General features: G+C 37.3%; 2 protein-coding genes across 3 annotated transcripts; both read right to left on the bottom strand.

The window, feature by feature from the left end:
- Positions 1-3051: 3051 nt before the first annotated feature.
- LOC113043570 (harmonin) lies at positions 3052-24011 on the bottom strand. Of its 2 annotated transcripts, none has more exons than XM_026203032.1 (21): positions 23898-24011; positions 19862-19929; positions 18721-18864; positions 18154-18292; positions 17619-17727; positions 17373-17397; positions 17220-17277; positions 17020-17123; positions 16676-16760; positions 16514-16573; positions 16358-16414; positions 15861-16003; positions 15355-15420; positions 13692-13834; positions 13420-13451; positions 7601-7642; positions 7408-7461; positions 7220-7319; positions 5518-5627; positions 4531-4586; positions 3052-3287 (listed from the first exon to the last, which is right to left on the bottom strand). In XM_026203032.1, the coding sequence occupies exons 1-21, from the start codon at positions 23931-23933 to the stop codon at positions 3275-3277; spliced, it is 1644 nt and encodes a 547-aa protein (XP_026058817.1). In that variant the 5' UTR covers positions 23934-24011; the 3' UTR covers positions 3052-3274. The 2 variants fall into 2 exon arrangements, with proteins under 2 accessions (XP_026058817.1, XP_026058818.1); XM_026203033.1 differs by lacking the exon at positions 3052-3287 and adding an exon at positions 3295-4340.
- On the bottom strand, positions 7649-13407 carry LOC113043571 (harmonin-like). Its single transcript, XM_026203035.1, has 6 exons — positions 12818-13407; positions 12045-12161; positions 11309-11950; positions 10850-10903; positions 10045-10158; positions 7649-9344 (listed from the first exon to the last, which is right to left on the bottom strand). The coding sequence occupies exons 1-6, from the start codon at positions 12950-12952 to the stop codon at positions 9225-9227; spliced, it is 1182 nt and encodes a 393-aa protein (XP_026058820.1). The 5' UTR covers positions 12953-13407; the 3' UTR covers positions 7649-9224.
- Positions 24012-25363: the final 1352 nt, after the last annotated feature.

The raw sequence follows: 25363 nt of genomic DNA, 5'->3' as shown, positions 1-25363 counted from the left end.
CCTTAATTACAACTTTAAATTTAAATTAGGTTATATTTTTAATGTATTAATGTATTTAATGTATTAAAACTATTTTTAATGTTAAAATATGATTAATGTAGTGTTAACCAAGGAAATCTACAAATACTATAGTTAAACTGTGTTCACTTGAACATGGTTCACTGTCATAAGGGACTGCCAGTAATATAGGCTGTTGCATGCATAAAATGCAAACTTTTTATTTGGAGAGTGTATGATTTATATCAACAATACAGAATTGAACATGAGCAATATGAACTTTAACATTAAAATTTAAATAAATGTACTGCACAAACTAGGGTACCGTTTCAATAGGTTTATTGTGAAATGTTTTTTTTTTTTTTTTTCTGCATTGTTCTGGGCTGCCTTTTCCAAAAACATAAATGCTTTTTTATTATAGGCTACTCTTGGGAAACGCAGCTCTATTTAAATGCACTGTCAGAAGTGAGTGCACTCTCTGTAATTGATTGATTCTGCCTTATCATTTACACATTTACGTGTGTTCAGATGAGCAGGAATTTCCCTTCCCCGCAATTATTTGCTAAGAGAGGTTATTCGTCCAATTTAAGGCATACTGTAGGCATTGTTTTTTGTTTAATAAACAAAATCACTGGTAAATAAAAACACCTTTGTATCGATATTATTTATTGAGTATCGGTACTTTCGATACTAGCATCAGTATCGATTCACCCATCCTTAGTATAGAGAGCTGTTGGAAGGATAGGATATTTTGCACTCTTATTTTATACTCTTCCTCTCTATACTACAGTTTGCATTAAGCTGACCTGCATATGTTATACAAGCATGACAAGTCTGATTTATGCTAAGATTTACATTTTCCTTTGGAAATACCAATCTTCTTCTCACACTTTTCTTAATTCTGAGACAGACGATACTTACACTTAATGCACAGTCATCTACCCTGACATGCCTGCTAAATAATTACTGAGGAGATATATGAGGAGATATATGTTTGGAATGAACACAGTCAACAAAAATGATCCCTTTTTCAGTTAACAATAACCTGTTAAATAAAATTTCCTTAATGCCATATTGATTATACAACAATTTAAACACATTTCCACTTATGATCAAAATATTAACACCATGCGTTGTATGTATTGTATTATTTGTGACTGAATATTGTAATTTTGTAACAAGATCCTGCCCAGAAACTGCAGATGCAAATTAGCTTTATAGCTAATTCTGGCACAACACATTTGTTGTGAGTTGTCCCTGTACAAATAAATGAAATAAACTAAACTAAACTATGAAGAGATAATGAATAACATTTTGTAAGTAATAAAGCATAATTATAATAGCATTTATTTATAAAAAAAATAATAATGAAGTATTTAAGTACATACTGTAGTTATGTGATGCCCTGTACTCTGAATTTGTACTCTACATTTATCCCATCCAAGTGCACACACAAAGCAAAACCCCAAAAAATTCTGATTTTTTTCTTTTTATTAAAGAGTCTTTATTTTAGACACACAGAGATAACAAGAATCAGTGTGAGCATCACAACAATGGTGACCATCAAAAAAGCATGTTGTAGCCAATAAAAACTCATCCATGGCCCCCATCATGCATTGCGACATGAATAAATTATGAGCTGAACTGTCTTTTTAACTTTTTATTCCATCTATATATTTTATTTTTGCTGTTTTTATGTTAATTTTTAGTATCTTGTTTTGTGATGTTCAGAGTAGATCTGTTTATCTGAATATGCTGTTTGTCACCATTGTTGAGATTCATACACTGATTCTGGTTATCTCTGTGTGTCTAAAATAAAGACTCTTTAATAAAAAGAAAAAAATCAGAATCACAGAATCACATGAAATGCCTACAAAATGTATGGAAAATAAAGACTCTTTCATTTTGGAATCAAAGCTGTTATAATCAATAATGAACAATAAGAAGAGAAGAGGCTGTAAATGAGTTCAGTGATTATGGTCAAGCAACAATTACATTAAAACATAATCATCATCACCAGATGATTTTTGCTCTTGGCTTGACACACAAATTTGAAAATTAAAAAGTTACAAGCCAAGATCCCAACTAAAGCAAACACTGACCACTATAATGGTGACACATAAATTGTGATTTTCTCATTTGGTGATTCTGTTTGTTAACATCAGGTGTCTTAAATAATGGTCAATCATAACTAAATTAACTTCTTAATTATCTCATTAACTTCAACTCTGCTTCAGTGTTACTTTTAACTCTGCTTCGGTGTTTATATGAGTCCACACTCAGTTTTAAATTAACACTGGGGATTTTGCTGTGTAAGACCTTGCTTGATTAACTCTTGCTTTTCATCTTGGGACTTCACACTCATTAGCATCCATTCCCTTTTCGAATCGCTTATCTCCATGCCGTGATCCCTACTCGTTTTGTTGATCTTGTCAATGAGGCTTAGAAGTCAGTGTAATATAAATAAGTTTAAAAAAAAGAAGCGGACCCAAAATGGAGCCCTGAGGTACTCCACTAATCAACTCCAAGTAAAATATAATTGGAGACTTAAACATACAATCAACATCACAACACATAATCAGTGCTATGATTAGCAGAGAAACCTGAATGGAATGGTTCAGATGGTACTGCATGAATGCACATTTTGTGTGTTTATTGGGACATGGCCAAATAGCATCACAAGTGTTTGTGTTGCTGGAAATCACTCATTGAAAATTAATGAGTGCAGGTTGTCACTGCACTCTGCTGTCAGTGTGAATGACCAGAACTGAGAAACTATAGAGTGGTTCTGTTTTGCCCTGCACTTAAATACAAGTGGTTGAGATTGAATTGAAAGGAGAGTATTACTGCACTTGACTGAAAGCAATCCTACAAAACAGTTACTAAGTGACCACTATTTGACATTTGTTGGAGATATTACAAGAGAAAATGAGCTAATCGGGACAGCTGAGGATGTCGTCATCAAAGAAAAAAATCAAATTTTTATGGCTTGAAATTAAGAACTCATTTGATCAACCATATTAGAAGGCTCAAAAACAAATCAAAAACACCTTTTTTTTATTAATATTAATGCATGTTTATTATTTTGTAAATTACACCAATATAGTCTAAAGACAGAATTTCTAAAACACAGATGCCTCATTTATAAATTATGTGAATAACTGCATTTGCTGCATTCACAACAAAAATAGTAAATTATTAGCTTTTTGCTAAATTACTACTAAGGAATGGCTATTGATTCTCCCCGTGGTCCGTTGTATGATGCAATGGTGGGTTTTTAAAAGAATGTCCTGTAAAAAGAGTGACAAATATAAAAATCAGATTAATCTGACATATTTAAGAGACGTTTTGTATTGCACATTCACACAAGGGTTAAAGAAAACAAGGTTGCACACATAGTAAGGAAACAGACTTAAATCAGCAGGTTGCTGTATAAAGCCTATAAATAAACAGAAGAATATGTCAGTCCATTGGTTCACAGATTTGAAAAAATGCTTGAAAGTATAGTTCACCAAAAAATGCAAATTCTGTCATCATTTATTCACCATAATGTCATTTCAAATCCATAAAACACAAATAAATAGATTTATAATGGCATTATAATTTCTAAGAATACTTGGATTAAACAGCTTGATTGATGGACTTTTAATGTAATTGACTTTCAGTGGGGACACAGAAATCCACCTTTTCAAAGAAGAATGGAAAACTTATGGCTCTGGAATGACATGAAGGTGAGTATTTTTGGGTGAACTATTCTTTTAAAGGCACAATTACTATCTGCTGCAATCACCACACCATTACCGGTAGCGAAGCAATTAGCGCTTTCAAACACAAATGTTGTTTTCATGAGCATCTGTATTCATCCGTCAACTGTTTTAGATTCAGAGATTGTTTCTGGGGAACCAATGGCGGTATCTTTTCATGAATCCATACACAGTAATGCTATAGACATTTCTAGTAACATGCAGTAGCAAAACCAATCAAAGCAGCACAAATCAATGCACGAGTCATTACATGTAACAGTCCCTTTGAACAACATCAATCAGAATGACTGCATAGCCTTGACAACAAGAGTATTGCCTAATGCATAACTGAATCATTAGCACAGGATATCCCGAACTGAAAACATCTGGGTCGGTTTCTGGATTGAGAAAGAGATTGTCACATGTACATGATGCACACTGCAGAATGGTATGGATGGGTTTGGAGGGCTTTTACCACTGGGCTAGTGGCGATCAGTTTGGGGGGTCCTCATCTGAAGGACGTAGCCCTGTCTGTACACAGGGGCACTGCCTTGGAAAACATTTTTCTTTGCAGTGGGACTGACTGATGCTGCTTTAGGGCTGAAGACATACAGCAGATGACAGGTTCACTACTGAGAGCCGTTTACACCACTGATTGCTTTTTTTCATTAGGAGTTGGAAGACAAGCAACATAATGCATTGAAATTAAGTGAATTTGGGGGAACACTTGACCTGTCATTGTGTGCGTTTATATATCATTTGTTAAAAGAAGCAATGAAACTATACGTACACTTCATCTTCATATTCCTTCGGTGGAGACACTGCGATGACCAGGTCAATCCAGTCCTGTGAGAACATGCATGGGAAAATGTCAAGCACATGCATACAGTTTGAAGGTTTTAATGTTTGATAGGCACAATGACACAATGTTCTTGTTACATTCTGCTGCATTTCTCTTTCAAGCCTTCATCTATATTTGATCATGCTTACTGGAGAAATCATTATAGCATGTGTAACCATGTGTGCTTTCTTGTGATTCACGTTTTACAGGAAAAAAAAAAGAAAGAATTTAGAATGTATTAACACAAATAGCACAGAAATACTAAGACTCAATACTTTTTTTTAAGAATAAGCTTATGCTCTTTTAACTTTCTTTAAGGATCGAAAATTAATGGATAACTACAGCCATGCAAATTTCTGTAACAAAGGTGTAAGAAAATTAACATAAATCTGCAGAATTTATTTTATAGCATTTGTCGTGTTAAAATTACGGTAATTACTCTGTGCAATTCAGACCTTAGAAATTCTACATTTTGCTATTCATGACATTGTATTCTGAAATAGTTCATTTTCGAATTCAATGCTAATAACAATAATAAGATCCTTGTGCAGCTTTGTTATTGATGACGGAAAAATACATACAGTAAATCACTACATTTCCGTGTTCTTCAAACCCAATATTGTGGGAAAAATGAAGAAATTTACATTTTAGTGAATTTGTGGTCAGTTCATACATATTTGCTAAAAAACTAAACATGAAGTTCCAACCCTAAACCAAAAACTCACAGGGGCGTAATAGATTGTATGAAAATGTACAAATTCACACAATTCATCAAAAAGTAAATTAGTCACAAACTGTCACCCAGGTGTTTGGATTCTTCCGTAAAATCTTTTAGAATAAGGAAAGAGCACCTGGGCTATGATAAAATGACATATAACAGTAGACCGATCATATGATTTACAGTGATAAGTTGTTTTATTTTAATAACAGTCATACCCCTCCACTTTTCCAGGCTTGAGCCAATGAGGTCTGTCCTTCAGCTAAAGTCACATCCGTCAGGATCTTTCCATTCACAGCCATGATCTCATCACCTGACACGACACCACCTGAGATAACATGTAAAAAAATGGCAGTAACAAATTGAACAAACAAAGCAGGGAATATTAAAACACAACTAAATGATCTTAAAGGGGTCATTTGATGCGATTTCAATTTTTCCTTCAAGTGTTATAAGCTCTTGGTGCATAAAGAAGATCTGTAATGTTGCAAAAGCTAAAGTCTCAAATCCAAAGAGATATTCTTTATCAAAGTTAAGACTCTGCCACGCCCCCTAAAACATCTCATTCAAACACGCCCCCACATGTCTACATCACTATGTGGAAATATTTGTGTAATGCCACCCAAATGTTCACACAAAGAAAGAAGGTGTGGTTTCATTAACAACAGTTAGTGTTGAAGCAGTCATGTCAAGGAGATGCTGTCTGTTTCTAGGAGAAAGCAAAAGCACTTTATTTGAAAGTGAAAGTGACATGACGTTCAGCCAAGTATGGTGACCCATACTCGGAAATCGTGCTTTTAACCCATCCAAAGTGCACACAGTGAACACACACACACACACACACACTGTGAACACACACCCGGAGCAGTGAGCAGCCATTTATGGTGCGGCGCCCGGGGAGCAGTTGGGGGTTCAATGCCTTGCTCAAGGGCACCTAAGTCATGGTATTGAAGGTGGAGAGAGAACTGTACATGCACTCCCCCCACCAACAATTCCTGCCTGCCCGAGACTCGAACTCACAACCCTTCGATTGGGAGTCCGACTCTCTAACCATTAGGCCACGACTTCCCCTTCTGAAAGTAGAAGCATTTTAGAACCTTACGATTACTTACAACAGAACAGCAACGCATTTTATGGACGACCGTTTATTGAACCTAAGAGAGGAGGTAACTCTGACTTTGCTACGACAATCTGGTGCTTCTGAATCAGCTACTTTAAGTATGTTTTTTTTTTATTAGTTTAAGTATTTGCTATTGACTCAAGATACTTTTGCGCGTTACGTGCGTGTGTGTGCACGCATCTGTGAGAGAGAGAGAGAGAGAGAGAGAGAGAGAGAGAGACAGGATCACAACAGTGGAGTCAGTTGTCTTAACCGTCTGTGGCTTGTGTACTTCAAACACATAAGAGCTTCATCACTGTGTCTGTCACACCACTCTGTTCCCCCTTCAGGCTTGAAGTGATGGTAAAACTAAGGACATTATTATGTCTTTACATTTATTGTGAAAGTTGAAGCTTTGAAATTATGGAAAGGGGCATTACATTTCCAACAAGAGCTTGCAGTGTTCGGCCAATCACAATGCACTTGACGCGTTTGAGAGAGGCAGGGCATAGAGGACCAACAATAATGTACAGTATTGGAATAATAATGTGCTTTTTGAATATTAATGCATGTCAGCATATTCTGTTTCACTAAATACACAAAATAATGATCTTTAAAAAAAAGCATCATATGACCTCTTTAAGTCAATATAATCAATCTCACTAATGAATGTAGAGAGCTAAACTAGATTTTTGCATGATATTTGCATGACAGTTTCTAGAGGGTTTCTGAGCAGTTGCTGTTGTTTTTTTGGGGGTGTTTTCTAAAACCTTCAAGTCAAGCCCCAAATCTCTATTATGCGTTATTTTTGTACAACTCACCATGTTTATCTGCCGCACCTCCCTCATAGATGGATGACACCACAATCTTTCCCAGTGGGGAGTCGATTCCTCCTTCTATGGCCAGATCAAGCTTTCCTTCCTAAATAATGTGTACAGAATTAAACAAATCTTTCATTTTTATTGTCCAATGTCATATGTTGCTCACATTTCTGTTCTACCTAAATTACCTTCTTGATTCTCAAAAGCCGTACATCTCTGCCAGCTAACTCCTCAGCCGTGAACTGTTAAACGTTTGAGCAAATTTGATGAAACAAATACTCCACAGAAGAGCATTTGGTGAGTTTGGAGTATATGTGCTATACAATATAAAAATAGCAAATGGGTACAGAGTGAAATTGTTAATGTAAAGAGTAACTGTACCATGGAATATGGATCAAAATCATCCACATATTTTTGAAATCCCTGTAAAACAGAAGGCAGAAACAGACAGTGGTGTATACAGTCAGTAAAAATGTGAAGTGGCAAACAGCAGTGACAGAAACAAATTACTGCTCACTCTTTTCAAAGAAAAGACAAATGAACACTATATGTCTGGATAATTGTCACCTCCAATCCAATCAATGGCAGGTTCTACTTCCTCTTAATGAACTATTTAAGGCAAAGAAAGATCCGTGTTTAAAAACATGCCTTATTAGTTTGACCATAAGTCAATTGATGGTATGACCATCAAATCATTCTATAAAAAGCATCTGAACATGTTAACAATCTACTAAATATGTAACTTTATTTTTAAATGCAAAACTGAACAATATACTGTAAACAGAATATAATGTATCAATATTAGAAACAGTACAACACATTGCATCATTATCTACAGTATTGTACTACATATTATAAACATTATAAACTATAAACATTAATACAGAGCAAGGATGTGTTTGCTTTGTTGGATTCACTGGTAGCTTTTCAGTTGGTTCTGGATCCGCAATGATGTTTAAATACAATATAAAGGCTTTTCCCAATCCACTACACACTCACAACCACTGGTATTCCATCAAGACAAATAATCAATTCATATTTAACACCCACAGAACCAACAAAATGGAAAAACGCAGACTTTCTGGTCAAGATCTCCCTCATAAAAGATGAAAACGTACACCGAGATTCCATTTGGTGCAGAGGCAATCTGATATTATATAACCATCAGTTGCAGTCTCCCATTTGTGCAGTGTATATGAGATCCACTCAAAGGCTGTTTCCACCACAAACAAGATGTATGATTGCAGCAAACTAGTATGATTGCATGAGAATATATTAGTGTGACTGAGAGAACAGTTCAGTATGATGGAAAGGTGAAAATATTATGTCTTAACCGAAATATGCACAATATTGCAATCATACACCTGATGTCCTTAAGCATTTAAAGAGTTTAAAGAGATGTTTAGAACATATAACATAGACATTTACCAGAATAGAACAGAATAAAATCTACACTACTCGGTTACTAACATAATCTTGGTTCCCTTTCAATACATCACACGCCCTGCATCAGTTGCTGACACTTTGGGGATTGCAATCCTATAGTGCCATGGTGAAAGTGCAGAATGAAGAACCCACCCTGCAAGCCCAGCCTATGGGCAGTCAGGAATAAGGGCCCTAAATAAACTGCTAATAGCCCGTAGTAGGGCAGAAGAGTCAGGTTTTAGGCTGACAAGGTCATGTCATGTTGTATAGACCACATGATGAGGAGCGCTGGTCTTTGTGGGAAAACAGTACCAGGGAAACCTTTTGCACTGTACTCAGCTGAGAGCGCAGTCAGAGACATAATCTGATGCTGGGACTCTTCCATGATGAGCAGGAAGGCTTCTTCATATTCTTATTTGTCTTTTGATGATCTTTGCACTGAAGGAGAAAGAGTCTGATGAAATGGCATTCAGTATTGAAAGGGAACTAGTTTTAAAATTACGTCAAGGATACATTTTACCAATATCCTCCAGGGAAATACTGTTAGAAATGTAATAGACACACTCAGACAGCCGAGACTTCACTCAAAATAAAAAGAGAGGAGGGGTTGTAATTCTAAGTAATGACGGAAAGTTACTTGTTGTTTGCTGGATTTAAAGGACGTGTTGTATGTGACCATCCGTTTGAGCATCTCTGGGGGCTGAAACACACAGGCTCTTAAAAACACAGCACAATAACATACACACACACACTAAATGCTTGCACTCATTACATGCAACAAAAAGATTTCCTCAGATTTGTGCCAAAGTAAAGGAAATGGTCCACAGTTTAGCCCATATAGAAGTCTGTTGTGCTCACTATGTGACGTGTGGTGAGGCGTGTTGACATAAGTATTGAAAAATGAGTCCTAGTGATGTTAAAAAATATATATATATATATATATATATTATTAATAATACTGTTATCTTGTTCTAATCTAGAACCCTGAACACTAATTAATAAATGCTGAGTACAACAAGGTCTTGTCCTTTCTTGCCCTTCTTGTTACCCTTCTAAAACAACCAAAAAATCGTCAAGCACCCATTTATTAATTAAGGACTTAAATATTAAATATAGGACTGACTATCTGGAGGACGAAGGAGACAGCAGGTCTGGGTCTGTCACGCTGATGAATCAAAGACATTTAATACTCAAAGTCCCATCTTGTAAGCAGATTTAAATGTTTTTTTTTTTTCCATTTTCTCTCCCCTTCCGTTTCTGCCTTCTTAATCAGTGCAATCAGTAAAAGCAACATCTGTTTGTCCCGTTTGAGTTTGAGTCAAACAGCAATCCAACCAATGAGTGTCTTATGCATGCATCATCATCATCGCACATACACACACGGGTACTTGCCATCTTACCATGGTCTCAAAGTGAAGTGTGGGTCTATGTGAGGTCTGACTTGGTAGCATGATGGGTTTGGACATGACAGGGTTGATCTGTCTCCGCTGGTTCGGAGGACTGGGAGCAATTTGCTATGTAGAGGTTAGCAGTAAGCGACACAAACTTAAGGTCAAGGCACGATCTATCTTCAAGAGTTACGCAATCTTAACCAAACAGCACAAGACTTTAGGAACCTTCCATATAGCACAAATACTGAATTGCAGCTTTCATGTTCAACAAAAGATGATTTTCATGCAAAATGTAAGTTATTATCTTTCTAGTAATGATGACTGTCTTTTGAAATGGCTTTTAAAATGTCATTACTTTCCAAGTAAATCCTATGCATAGAGGAGGTATGCACAACTATAAAACAGTTTAAAGAGTTACAGTTTTATAAGTCCCCCTCCCCATATCTCAGAAAACAGGTAAAAAGGTACATATTTAAACCTTATTTACCCCTAAATGGTACATATTAGTGCCTGAAGTGTACATATTGGTACCTAATGAAATGGTACTGCCCCAGTGACAATACACTATTTTTTTTTGAGAGTTTGTAAGATATGTGTCAACTAGAAACTAGAAATGCACTTCCTGTAGGTTGTGCCAGAGTAATCTCCTAATATAGGCATGGAGATCTGTTGGAAGACATTTCCTCTTCTAAGATGTAATGTTTTCATTAAGCTGACATTACATATGTTTCACAAGCATGGCAAGTCTGATTTGTGCTAAAAATGAAACAGAAGACCCAGAGCAGCATGTACCATTTACAAACTGAGGACTCACCAGTGGATTATTAGAGGTGGATACCCTGCTAGCATGAGATGTGTTTCTCTTCACCTGTGCCAAGGATAAAGTATTCAACAGTCTAATAGGAATCACTACAACTTCAAGATCATCAAACCAAATGACAGCATGTTTTCTTTTCTTTCAAAAATGATTATCTGTTTTCTGACAAATAACTATAATAAGACACTAATCATGGTTAACCTCATCTGCAAACACCACACTCAAGGCAAAAATGCATGTATGTCCAACATAAGGGGTGGGTATATATATAAAAAATAAATAAAAACAACAACGGTAGATTGCAGTATTCACTTCAGTTAAGACCGCAATATTCATGTGAGATGGAATCAATTTTGGAATCAAATTGGATTGAAATATGATGTGCCTAGAGATTCCCACACCTATACAACATACATAATCAATTCTCACACTGCCAAATGCTTTAACTATGCTAACCGTCATGTTGTGGTCAGCCTTCGGGCTGGGTGGGCGTGAGAGATCACTGGGAAAGGTAGAGTGGAAGCCCCCTCTCTGTCTGTAACCATTGTCCCCAAACCTGCTTCCCTGTTCGGATAAGCTTGGGGAGCGGGGATAGTTGGACAGCCCTACATGGTACTTGTCCTCCATGTGCAGGGGTGGAGGAGGTGGTGGAGGAGGAGGAGGTGGTGGTGGAGGGGGAGGAGGTGGTGGTGGGGGAGGTGGCTGAGATGAGGACAGACCCCTAGAGGAGAATAGCGAGTTGAGAGGAGGTTGTCGGCTATGACCTATTGAGGAAGGGGGCATTCTTGTGGCTGGTGGAGAAGGTGGGCGTTGAGGGGCTAGTCTAGAACTGGGTTGCATTGGGAGCTGTGGTCTTGGAGATGGAGGGCGATGGTTGGATGTGTGGTAAAGACGGGGTGAGGGTGGAGGGAGAGGTAAGGGAGGGGGAGCTTGGTTGGATGTAGGTGGGGTTGGGGCAAGTCTTTTCAAAGGTTGCCTTAGACTCGAGTCCACATCATCTAAGTTGATGTCATCAAGGTCAGTAGTGGCCAAGGTCAAGCCTCCAGGGAACCTCCGATTGGTGGGACCAGTTGACGCAGGGGAACGGGTTGGAGACATCTGAAGGTAGATTTTAACTGCTTAGAACTCTGAATTAACAAACTATAGACTAGAAGAGCAGCACACATAAGGATTGGAACTGGACAGATTTTACCTCTGAAGAATCATTTTCAACTGAGGAGATTTGCTCTAATCTGGTTTGACAGAGCCTCTCCACCCAATGCTGCACCTTCTCTGACTCTTCCAGATCTTCCCTCTCAGTTTCTGACACCTGATTGAATTAGTAAAGCCACATCCAAACATGGAAACCTTGATATACCAATGAGAACTTGCTAGACTGCCACTGGAAAGGGTACAACTTTTCACATGGGAACATTCAAGCAATAAAGGTCAAGTGCCAAAGAGGGATTAAAAAGGGATAGGGATTACTCACAAGTCACAAGACTTTTGATCATCTTTGGAACACAACTTAAGGTATTTTTTGATGGAATCTGAGGATATTACTACGATCAACGCACAGCAATGTAGCAAGGACATCGGTAAAAGAGTCCATGTGACATCAGGGGTTCAACCATAATTTTTGTGCGCAAAGAAAACAATAATAACATAATTTATTCAACAATTCTTCTCCACAAGTTAATAGCTTCCACCATTTTAGAGAGTACCCCAGAACATAATCAAAGTAATCAGCGTTGTTTACATTCAGCATGCGCACTCTCTACTGAACATAAACAATGCAAAAAATAATGCTCAAAAATATCTTAATTTGTGATCCGAAGAAGAAAGAAGGTCTTACTGGTTTGGAGCGACATGAGGGTGAGTAATTAATGACAGATTTTTTATTTTTGGGTGAACTAACCCTTTAAACAAGTAGTACAATCTGAATCAAAAAACCCTCCTGTAACCTCACTGGAAAATGTCTGATACCTCTTGCAGAAGTCTGCTGATTTTCATCTGCTTCTCTCGCTCAAGTATCTCTTCCTTCTCCTTTGCAAGTTTCAGCTCAAATTCCATCTCTTTTTTGTTCTTTTTCTCAGCTGGGAGGGTGTCAGTCTTGGACATCTTCTTCTTCTTTTTGGTCTCTTTTCCTTTCTAAATATCCAAAGTGATTTGAGAACACCTGGTGGACTTTGAACCAAGGTCAATCCAACTTCCATGCAAACCCTAACTTTTGGGCATATCTCCAAGATGAACAACATATTCCATAGTTCTAGCACACCAAACCAGCACAACATGCTTGCACACACAGTGTACCTTTTTGAGTGTAGGCAACTTTCCTTCGTAACGGTAGAACCAACCGAATGCTAAGAGATTAAGGATGATACATTAAATCCCATGCAAAAAGTTCAACAAAAACTCAACCATGATATGGTGTATTCTGCAGATTCATCCATCTGAAAGCTACCAAAGGATCCAACCAAACAAAATGACAAAGGAAGATAGTCTACATGCAATAGAAGCGTCTCGAAAAAGGGTAAGTTTGTCAAAGGGAGTCTTCTTCTTTAAAGCCATCTGAATTCTTTACTTACTTCTCCAATCTCTTCTTCATCGGACTCAGCAGCTGATGGAACCAGGAATTGATGAACAAGGCACAACAAAAAGGTAAAAGTTCAGACAGAAAGACAAAGATCACGCAAAGAGATGATGCATTCCCAACATAAATGCACATCTGTTCATGCAGAGGAAAATGGAGTAACATTGGGAAAGGGTAACTTTTTGTTTTTTTAGAGAATAATATAGTTCTACAGACTTCATTCAGAGTTCATGCACTGGAGAGGTTTTGTAGGTATTGTCAACTTACTGGAGGTTTTGGGTTTGGGTGAAGGTGCATTACGTGCAGGAGGTGGGGGTGAGGGAGAGGGGGAAGGAGATTTGGATATTTCTTTCGAACCCCCCCAATCTTCTTCCCACTCTTTGTGTTGCTTCTTTTCTGTGGCTTCAATTCTGAGACATACAAAACATACATTCAATGGACTAATCTTGTCTATCTAAATCATTTCTGAGGAGATTTTTTTTTCATGAACAGAAGCAATTTTTCAATCCCGCAGTGAAACTGCATGGCCATTGGTTTGTGCAGTGTATAAAGAAATGAACCAGTGTCCTTGGTGACAAAGCCCGCTAGAATGGGCGGGGCCATCTGGCTTTATAAGCGGGCGTTCGCCACAGCATTCTCTGGTTACTTAGACTGAAAGTACAGTACTCGTTCCCATATCTCAGGGAACCAAGGTTACATTTGTAACCGAGTACATTCTCTGTCGATACTACTACTGCATCTGCTTAAGACACTACTGGAACACAGCACAATCATGCCGTGCTAGGGAAGAGGAACGACTATAAAAGTATTCTAACTTCCATAAGCAAGGAATGCCCATAGAGAAATTAACAATAACCCAAGGCTACTACGGACTGAGGTCACACCCGGCCTGGTTTATCGTTCCAGAATACTCATGCAACGTTGGCACCCAGGGGGTCGAGAGGTGACAAGTAAACTAATCCCAGGCCCCGTCCACACGGAGACGCGTTTCTGTGAATACGCACAAATTTTTTATCGGATCGGCGTTTTGTCCACACGGATCCGCCGTTTTCGTAAGGTGAAACCGCTATTTTTTGAAACCAGGTCCCAGAGTGAATAAATTCAGACACCTCTACGTCACGTAACAGCAACAAAAACATGAACAAACACTGAACGATTGTCTTTTTATTAACTAACATTAACACTGATTAATAAATGTATTGTTCCATGTTCGTTTGTGTACCACGCGCAAGGTTTATGAGCATAGTCCAAGTCTTCTTCTCTGTTTTTAGTGTATCTCTGTGGCAGAATTACAGGGCCACATACTGGTCTGGCATGTATACTACTGTACATCATTATGCGGTTTCGTGTGGACGCGGATATTTCTTGAGACGAGGAAAAAAAAGATTGGATTGGGATAAGCTCCGTCTCCGTGTGCACGGGGCCCCGAGAGCTTGACGGTGATATGATCAAGGGCTCTCTGTCATACTTGTTTGCACAGCAGAGAGGACCCTGGCCTGCAATAATGGGACTTCCAGGTCAACGGCGAGCAGGCTTCGGGATCAGCATGGAGCGTAGAGTCTTCACTGAAGGTGATGTCTAGGGCCTATGGCTTTGTCGCCATAGGCTCATTGGTTCGTTTCTTTATACACTGCAAGAACCAATAGCCATGCAGTTTCACTGCATGATTGAAAAAAGGCTTCAGTCCAGGAGAAAAATACTTTTTGCATTTTTCAGTTCAGGAGTAAAAGTGCTTTTTGAACTCGTACAGAAGCAGTGTAGTATTGACAGGGAACTAGACCTACAGTATAGTACATTTAGAACAAGCTGTACTTCCATTCCTCACAGCTCTGCTTTCATCAACATCAAATTGCTCTACTCCGCCTTCTGAGGTCTATTTACTTTATTACTCTAAAAATATATTTTTGCTTGGCAGCATTACACGTGTTACCTCTCCATCTCTTTGCGATAGCGTTCTTCTTCCTCTGCAGACTTCTGTGATATCTCCATCTTCCTCCTGCAAAATGTTGCACATATGAAACCATGAAATTGACGACATTTTCGAGCAGATTTCATGCAGGAATTTGAATTATCTGTCACCTTTTCATCAGCGGTAAAAAAAAAAAAAAAAGTTACTCAGAATTCATGCTATGCATTTAATCCATCCAAGGTGCACACACACAGCAGTGAACACACACACTGTGAACACACACCCGAAGCAGTTACGATTCATGGTTACGGTGACGTTAACTAACATCATGTAAGTACGTATAGATACATTATGTAACATAAAGGTGTATTTTAATGACAATGAAAACCATCATAAAGTGGATATTTATTTTTGTTTTTACCACAAGAGAACAGTATCCGATATTTTGATGATAAAAGGTTAATTTTAAGAAATCATGCATCAATGTAAAGTAAGTGTAATTGCTTGTGTATGTCTTTTCCACTGACTGGCGCTCTTTCTCCTGCTGTTCTTTGAGGATTTTGTTGGCCTCTAATGCCACTCTCTTCTGATGCATTAGCTCTTGTCTTTCAAGCTCACGGCGAGCTTCAGCCGCCAGCCGCTCCTCATCCGTCATAAACAGCTCGCTTCCCTGAAACATACAGTAGACAAATCAATACTTTCAGAGAAATATGTACACAAATACACCCGTACGATCCAGTATATCCTCTACAGATCACAGACGTAAAGCAAAAAAAGCTTATGTTGTGAAACTCCTTTATTATTACCATGTCTAAATGGCAAAAGTACCATTTAAAGACCATAAACACACCAATAAATAATGAAGGGGTTTACAGTTAAATACAAACAACATCTCCATAACGCTTTGCCCTCATATACAGCTTTATACTAAGCAAATGGCTTTTTTTTTTGTATACAGCCCCTCAAGGAGAGATAAAAGTACTGCAGTGGCAGGAATGTATTAGTGGGCTCTCAGTAAACTTACAGCTCCAGTGAGGACGGTGATGGTTAGACTCCTGCTGCTCTTTAACACTCGCACCGCCTAAAAACACACACATTAGCCGACACAGCTTAACACAGTTTAAATACGCAGAGAGGTTTTTAATTAACTGTTTGACATTTTCAGCAAGATCCTGCTCACTTCATGATGACTCAGGTTGGTGAAATCCACCCCATTGACCTCAACAATCTGGTCGCCAACCTACACACACACACACACACACACATATTAGAGTTACTATGCTAAAATCAAGCAGTAAATGATCTTTTAATGCAGTTCAAGCTGGGATTTAAATGAAATCACCTGTAAGCCCACTTCAGCTGAGACTGAACCCGGCTTCACATTGCTCACATAGATGCCTGGTTTCTGTGTTGGTCCACTAGATATACTACAATGGAAAAGTCATAAGACATATTTAGGAATTAATACCTTGTCACAAGATTAAACTAATAAAGGTAGGTTTCAAAGTAGGCACCAAAGAAACAACAGCATTTCAGTACAAAGACAAATGCTGTGTACCTCATGACATTTTTTCATATTTTGCGGCAAAATTCCAGTAAATAAAGGGTTTTATTATAATTTTCAATGTAGTTAATCTGTGTGCTGTAGTTGTGTATATAGTTATAATAAACCAGTCACTCTCTTACCTGATTCCCATGCCTTTGGTGCCCACCAAACTCAGGAAAACTTTCTTTTCCTTGATTTCTTTCCCTCCAACTGAAGCCAAACCAGCCACACTAGTCCTTTTCTCCTGAGACAAAACAATAAAACAAGACTAAATTTAAAAAAAAAAAAAACAACAACAACTTCAGCTGCTTTAAAAACGCTGCGAGAAGGAAACTCTTACCCCTGATTCAGACACAAACTGATCCACAAACTGCCACTTCAGAGGCTCTTCAGAGGAGCTGATGATGGCAAATGTATAATTTTGCAATATGGTTATGGAAAGCGAGAACATTAATAAAATCAGAGAATACTGTATAATTACTAACTAAATTACCTCTTGACAGGAATCATTCCCACGTCTGTGAAGAGAGTGTCACAATGGGAATAATTAAAAAAAACATAAATAAATCATGAATAATTAATAGAGTTTGCTGACGGCAATCCCAATAATTAATTCTCTGAAGGAAACCACAGTTTCCTAATGAACAGCAATCGACTGATTAACCCCAGAGGAATTGGTTTTCGCTCTAATTAATAAATTCAGCTCTGCAAATGACAATATAAAACCCTAAGATCTTACAGCGGACTTTCAGGGACACAATCTTCTTGGTCTTAATGAGATTGATGACCTCCTCGTGAATGCAGGAGGAGATAGAGTAGCCATTAATACGCACAATCTCGTCGCCAACCTGAAGGAAACACAGCAGACCACATTCATATAAAAGATGTCGTTTGAAAATGTTTATAAAAATGTGGCGCAAAAAATACAAGTCATAAAACCGAATTATAGCCAGAATAGACACAATTTGCAATCGAAACACAAGGGCGACATTTGCAGGACACACATTAATCATGTAATGGACAAGTAAAGAGTGTTTGGAATCAGAGGAAGGGAAGAAATTAAGAAGGCTTATTGCGCCCCCTAGAGAAAGGTCATGTTTTTTTTTTTTTTTTTGTGCAGACCTTGTAAATTACCTGTTTTCAGATATTTAATAAAAGGCTAGATTAAGTATTTAGCAACAAACGTGGTACACGGTACGTTATTTGAAACAGTGAAAGCCATGCTTTGTAAATACATACGAGTTATTATAACATAAACACCTTGAGTTTCTTACCTGCAGGCCGACATTTCCTGCCTGTCCGTCTTTGACTATCTGGGATATGAAGAGGCCACAGCCGAACTCCAGCCCACCTCGAACACTCAAACCCAGCCCCTCAGGATGTGTGCGGTCCAGACGGACTTCCTTCAACTTCCTGCTCACCACAAAAGAGGACAAAATAGTGGCATGGCTTCACTTTCATTATTTGGTTAACTTGAATAACCCAGATGTATATAATCAAATTTATTGTTGTTATTTTTTCCTCTTTTCTCGGAGAAAGACAAAAGACACAATGAGAGGAAACAGAATCCAGTTCACTGTGGGCCTATTAGCGTTGTGTGTTAGACACGGTTGAATAGCGCTCCTGTGTCTGTGCTCATAACGCTCTGCCACGTCTGACTGAGCACGAGAGAAAACAATGCTTCTCTTTGGAGATGAGATTCCCAATGTCCTCTTTCTCCCTGCCTTTATTGCTTTGCTATTCATGCACGGTAACATTTCCATTCTTCTCAGAAGCATCACGCCCTATGAACCCCTTTTTAGCAGCTCATTACCGTCTGTGTTTCTGGTTTCTTCTCTCACCTGGATCTCTTGGGCGTGAGCTGGTCGTACTGCACCTGGTGCTTCAGAGGAATCAGGGGTCTGATGGCATCAAACAGCGGAAGGCGTTTGGGCTCATTTATCACCAGCTTCAGGTCGCCGACCAGGACAGGAATGTCCATGGATCTAGAAGGGCGGAGCAGAGTGATTTAAACAGGACCTGATTGAACACATGCAAACAGGACGGCAACATTAAAACCGTACAAACAGTGTGTGGATTAAAATGACTTTTCTTAGACTACACTGATTCAACATACTGTCTTGATACCGAATCTCTGTTATTTAATCATTATAATATATTCTTTAAAGTTAAATGATTATGAACATAAAACATAGGATATGTTCATAGAATAAGGTTGGGTTTAATGGTGAAGTGTCTAAATTCTGAACCACCAAACAGAATTGCAAAAATAATGACTCTCGTCAAACAGGTTTCTAAAAAAAAATAATAATAATAATTCGGGATTATACAGTATATATATATATATATATATATAAACCCATACATTAAATGATAAATGGCATTTCTAATTATTATACATGTATAAGTTTTCTCTTTGAATTAATTATTTCAAAAATAGTCTGACATGTTGCTTGCTGTGGAAAATGCCACATTATACCCACATAAAGTCAGCTTATGAATTTGGAGGTAGTTGCTCTATGAATCATTGATATTTCACTCCTGACTCAGATATCAGAGACAAAGGGACGCGAGAGAATGGCTGCCCTTGAATGCAGCGAGGACAGTGGAAATGACCTGATCCAAGTTACTTTTCCATTGGATTAAGCCTCTTATTGCAGGCCAGCGGAGCAGTGAAGTGTTGATTTACACAGAAGATTACTCATAAGATGCATTCAGCATTTCCTACCTATTCTTACACTTAACCCACACTTTATACTTTTTGGGTTAAAGTCTTTTTGAATGTGCCATGCAGTTTTAATTTGATCAACAGATTACCAGAACCACTGATGGAAAACTACATTATTCATCAGCTTCTAAAAACTCCTGTATTATATATATATATAATATTAACAACAACAAAAATAACTATCATTTATTTAAATAATTTAGAGAACCACAACACAAGCAAACCAATAAATCATTATTTTGGAGTGTACTCACTGGTGGTACATGCGGAGAACATCATACAGATAGTCCTTCTCTGCTTCATTATCAATCAGCAGCTCCACCTGAACAACACAAACACACAAACCTCTGATCAGATCATCAATAACAACCAGAAAACCAACCATACGCCCATCTTTTACCTGATGGTGGCTAATCTGCTGTAGAAATGTTTTGAGGAAGCGTTTTGGCCAGTCAATGATGTAACACATCTCTCTCTCACTGAGCGAGAGACTAAGACGGAGGGTCAGGAGAAGGTGGAGAGAGAGGAGGAGGTGGAGGAACTACTGTGTGTCTGTTAGTCGAGCGGCTCTCAGATTGGCTGGGTCTGCTGTTGTTTTTTAGTTGAATGGGTCAGGTGGATCTTTTACTGTATTGTGAGTATCATTAGTTCAGATCTGCTCCACTGGACCTGCTAATGTTCCTGAGCTCAGATAAAGACGTTTATCATGCTAGCAGTCTCACCTTACATAAGAGTGAAGGTGCATTATTATCATGAGAATGGTAATGAAGTTAATGTGATGTGAGGTTAGCATGCTAAACTAAAAAACTCTGCTCAAACTAACAAATTGAATCGACTGAATGAACAGACAAATGAACTAACAAAGCAAGAAACAAACAAACAATTAAATAAATAAAATAGCTGGATAAAAACAAAAAGAAAGGAATGAATGAAAACGAAAAGTACATTTATTTAATGGACTGAACGAGCAAAACAAACAATTAACAATATAAACATAAAATGGCTTGAAAACAAACAAATAAATACATTTAACTGACCGAATGAACACACAAAAACAGACAAAGAAAACAAATCAAATGACTTGAAAACAAATGAATGAACAAAACCAAAAACAAATAAACAAATGAAATGACTGGATAAACAAACAAATTAACAAAATAAATAAATAAATAACACGGACTGAATAAACAAACAAAAATTACAGTTTTTCGCAGCCACTTTGGTAGTTTCTCAAATCAGAAATGAAATTCTCAGAACTACTTGTCGAACCTCCACACCATCCAGTCATGTACATTCATGCAATTGATTGCGCGCATTTATCTGCGGTTTCAAACATTATCAGTTGCTAATGTTATGTTGCTCAAAATGTATTATGTAGTTTTCTGTGCAATAGTCTTACCCCTCAAAACATCTAGACTTTAGTTCATCGTAAAAGTCATTAAATGCAAAATGGTTAATCTAGTTTGTCATAAACTGCCAAGCACATTTTTTATTATTTTTACACATTATTACAGTTTTTCTCAGTCACTTTGCTACATTTCTCGAATCATCCTTGCATTTCATCCATGCATTTCTCAAAAAAAACTCGTACAAAGAGCAAAACACCATGGATTACCTGCAAAAACCAGTCTCTTGCTCAAAATCCTCAGTTCATCTCTCAAAAATAAATATCTGTGTCAGTGAAGTCCTTGTGTCATAGTTTACGGATAAGAGTCGTGTCTCAATATAACAGTGTACTCTGGAAGGATGTTCTGATGTAAACTATGGCAATATTTTGGATCACAGTTACTGTATTGAACAGTAAAACAAATTGATAAACAAAACAAACAAATAAAATGGCTGGATAAACAAACAAATTAACAAAATATATAAATGAATAAATAAATAGTATTGACTGTCTGAATGGATGGATGAACAAAGTAAACAAATAGTTTTTACAATAATTTGTGCACTAATAACAGAGCCTTCATGTCATTTTTCAAAACTCTAGACACAGAATTCACACCTGATGATCAAAATGCACATTTTTTCCCCTAAATGCTTGGATACAATACACATGAACCAAATATCTTTTGTTCACTGAGCTAAAACTGAACTAAGTGTCTTATTCATTTCATTACTATGATCTAACAGATATAACTGCTCAAATTGCTGACTGTTTATACTCTGAAGCATATATTTTATGGAAAATGTTGAGCAATATGAAATGTTAAGATTATGAAAGTGAAGCTATATTACATCAAATTCTATATCATTGTTATCAGCATTTGTTTTTCCTACAATAAATGTCTTTTTAGAGGGTGATAGAGGAGAGGTTGAGAGCGGCCCAGAACAATGTTTTTTGGGGGTCCTGACCACCCCCCACTGAACTTGATTTTGAGGAGACCCTAAAGCAAAATCAGTGCTATAGACCCAGAATTCCTAGGAACAGCACTGAGAGCAATTATGTTTTCAGGCCCATCCACGGTTTATTACTTCACCGCCCAACCGCCTGCTGTAGTTTTTTCTTATCTATTTTTTTTTTCCTGAAAAACCTGTTGTGAGTTTATTATTTAATCAATGCTTTTCAAATTCCAGTGTCTGTACTTCTCTGCACTGTTCAGTCTGTAGTGTTCTCTCTAGTCTATTACAATGATGTATGTATGTGAACCATAATGAAAGCTGCATCGTGTTTTGAACAACTACAGTTGATGATTCTACTAAAAACTACACAGTGAAACTATGGTTATCTGATCTAAAGTAATGTCCCTATAATATTTTATATTAATAATTAACCAATTCTTCTGCAAATGCAAGGCTTCTTTAAATATATGAATGCAATATGCAAAGTTTTGCACACTGGACAAACTGTTTTGAGTTTTGTGTCTAGACTAGAGTTGTGAAAAATTACATGAAGGTTCTGTTATTAGTGCAAAAATGATTGTTAAAAAACAAAAAAAAAACAAATAAACCCTGTAAAATGACTTGAAAAATACCAAACAAACAAAGAAGTAAATAAAATGGCTATTATGCAAGAAAGAAAGAAAGAAAAAAATGTTTTTATTTTGGATTTTTAATTTTGCTTTCACAATAATTACATATGAGGTGAACATCTGAATTCTTAAAAAATATAAAATATTCATAATTAATGATTCATTCTGTAAACTATGTGAACATTGCAGGAAAATAAAAAGCATATCCAAATAGTTTGATATCAACACCAGTGTCAGGCAACATATAGTATATAATAAAACTGTGACTGTGTGCTCAAAGGTCATTTAAGGTGTCATAAACATTTAATTTAGACGAGATGCCAGCCCACCTTTGGACTTTAGCATCATAAACTGATGCTGAAAGCAGAAATCTGTAACTTAAATCAGCTTCATATCCTCTGCAGGTTATGCTAAGTGATTTGAAAGAGACAAATGAACAGAAAGGTCGACAGCATAATGTATTCGTCATAGAGGGGAAACTAAAATGACATGCAAAGCTTTATAATTTATTGTGTGGCACAGCTTTCCCACCCTCATCTACAGGCAATAAAACAAGCTGGACAATAAATGCCGCAATCGTTTCCGCCTGACCACACATCTCTGCCGCTTCAGCTAATGCTGTGAAACACTGTGCATTGTGTAACTCACACAACAGATGGTACAATTCTACAGTTACACACAGGGGTCACATGGTGTCTTAAAAATAAGCTTGAGCATATAAATAGGTATCAGGTAATTAAATAATTCAGTGTAATTTAAAAACATTTATCAAACATAAAGTTGTAGCTTAAGTTTAGGAGATAAAAAAAATTATCAATACCTATTGTACAACAATTTCCAAAACACACAGTAGCCTACACCTGTCACCTGCTCAGCCAATTAGAACGCGTACATTATGTGACGTCACACATATCCTTCCTTTCTACCGGTAAATTTTATAAAGTAATCAAATTTGGCATCGTTACGTCAAAATTATAACTACTAGTAATGTTAACTGTAATGATAAAAACGTCTAAAACACCACAGAGCTGAAGACTGGCATGCTAGATGTGGACACCTTTTCAGAGCAAAACAAACTTCACCGGACAAATAACGACGGTTTCTATGGATACAGAAACACTTGTCGTGTCGAAAGCTTGGCGAATATTAATTTGACTTACTTCAGTAATATTTTATAGGGTAAATATGAAGCGATGCGTGCTCCTTCGCCATTCGAGAGCAGCGAGATCAAAAGAACGAGACTAATAATAACTAATAATGCGAACAAAACAATTAAGTTAACACAGTTTCATTAGAGAGTAACCGTTTAAAAGCCCACCTTATGCCGAAATTCCCTCGCTACTTTTCTCTCCATGGTGAACGGCGGGTGTTTTCCGGGTGTGTGCTGTTGTGTGCGACAGTCAGTCAGCTGTGAGCGCGCGCCCGGTCATAGGTCGAGTCCTGCTGCAGTAATATTGCTGTCAGCTTTATTACACGTGCTGACGTGGATGGGGGTTAATCAGAGAGATGTCTAACACCATACCTTAAAACTATATTTTTCATTTTTCTGTCTATCTATCTATCTATCTATCTATCTATCTATCTATCTATCTATCTATCTATCTATCTATCTATCTATCTATCTATCTATCTATCTATCTGGCTGTGATTCTATCTATCTATCTATCTATCTATCTATCTATCTATCTATCTATCTATCTATCTATCTATCTATCTCTCTGGCTGTCGTTCTATCTATCTATCTATCTATCTATCTATCTATCTATCTATCTGGCTGTCGTTCTATCTATCTATCTATCTATCTATCTATCTATCTATCTATCTATCTATCTATCTATCTATCTATCTATCTATCTATCTATCTATCTATCTCTCTGGCTGTCGTTCTTTCTATCTATCTATCTATCTATCTATCTATCTATCTATCTATCTATCTATCTATCTCTCTGGCTGTCGTTGTATCTATCTATCTATCTATCTATCTATCTATCTATCTATCTATCTATCTATCTATCTATCTATCTATCTATCTATCTATCTATCTATCTCTCTGGCTGTCGTTGTATCTATCTATCTATCTATCTATCTATCTATCTATCTATCTATCTATCTATCTATCTATCTATCTATCTATCTATCTATCTATCTATCTATCTATCTATCTATCTATCTCTCTGGCTGTCGTTCTATCTATCTATCTATCTATCTATCTATCTATCTATCTATCTATCTATCTATCTATCTATCTATCTATCTATCTATCTATCTATCTCTCTGGCTGTCGTTCTATCTATCTATCTATCTATCTATCTATCTATCTATCTATCTATCTATTGTTTTTATGATTATATAGTCAATAATAAAGTTTATGATGTACTATTTAAAATGTGCATAAACGGTTATGTGTAGACTTGACAAAACAGGAGAGCAACTGCTCACAGTTCCTATTAACTTCTACCAATAGTGTTTTTTATCACACTGTATGTTTTATGTATGGTAATTCACAATATTTTACCCTGTGTGTGTTCTTCAGTCCTGTTTTGGGGGTCTTTGTAATTACCATTATTTATCACCATGACAAAATATTAGGCCTAAGACCACACACGTTCACAGGATAATGTGCGTGCTCGTATGTGTCCTGAGGTTAGGGCTGGCATATTCTTGTGTGTATGTGTGTGTGGGAGACTGTGTATGTGGGAGTGTGTGTGTGTGTGAAGTGCTCATTTTCAGGGGAAGCAGTCAGGTTGGCCCCTGCTGGTTCAGCTGTTGGCAGTGTGGTGCTCT

Source organism: Carassius auratus, chromosome 25, assembly GCF_003368295.1.
Source record: "Carassius auratus strain Wakin chromosome 25, ASM336829v1, whole genome shotgun sequence".
In the NCBI taxonomy this organism is placed as follows: Eukaryota; Metazoa; Chordata; class Actinopteri; order Cypriniformes; family Cyprinidae; genus Carassius; species Carassius auratus.
This window is presented reverse-complemented; position numbering and strand designations above follow the sequence as displayed.

Coding starts and splice junctions, on each gene's coding strand:
- LOC113043571 (XM_026203035.1), bottom strand. CDS start 12,952: ATGTCCAAGACTGACACCCTCCCAGCTGAGAAAAAGAACAAAAAAGAG. Junction 12,162..12,817: donor TCAGCAGACTTCTGCAAGAG/GTATCAGACATT, acceptor TAATTCAATCAG/GTGTCAGAAACTGAGAGGGA. Junction 10,904..11,308: donor AGGCTGACCACAACATGACG/GTTAGCATAGTT, acceptor TCCTTGGCACAG/GTGAAGAGAAACACATCTCA.
- LOC113043570 (XM_026203033.1), bottom strand. CDS start 23,933: ATGGAGAGAAAAGTAGCGAGGGAATTTCGGCATAAG. Junction 18,865..19,861: donor GTTCTCCGCATGTACCACCA/GTGAGTACACTC, acceptor CCGCCCTTCTAG/ATCCATGGACATTCCTGTCC. Junction 13,452..13,691: donor ACCCAAACCCAAAACCTCCA/GTAAGTTGACAA, acceptor TGGTTCCATCAG/CTGCTGAGTCCGATGAAGAA.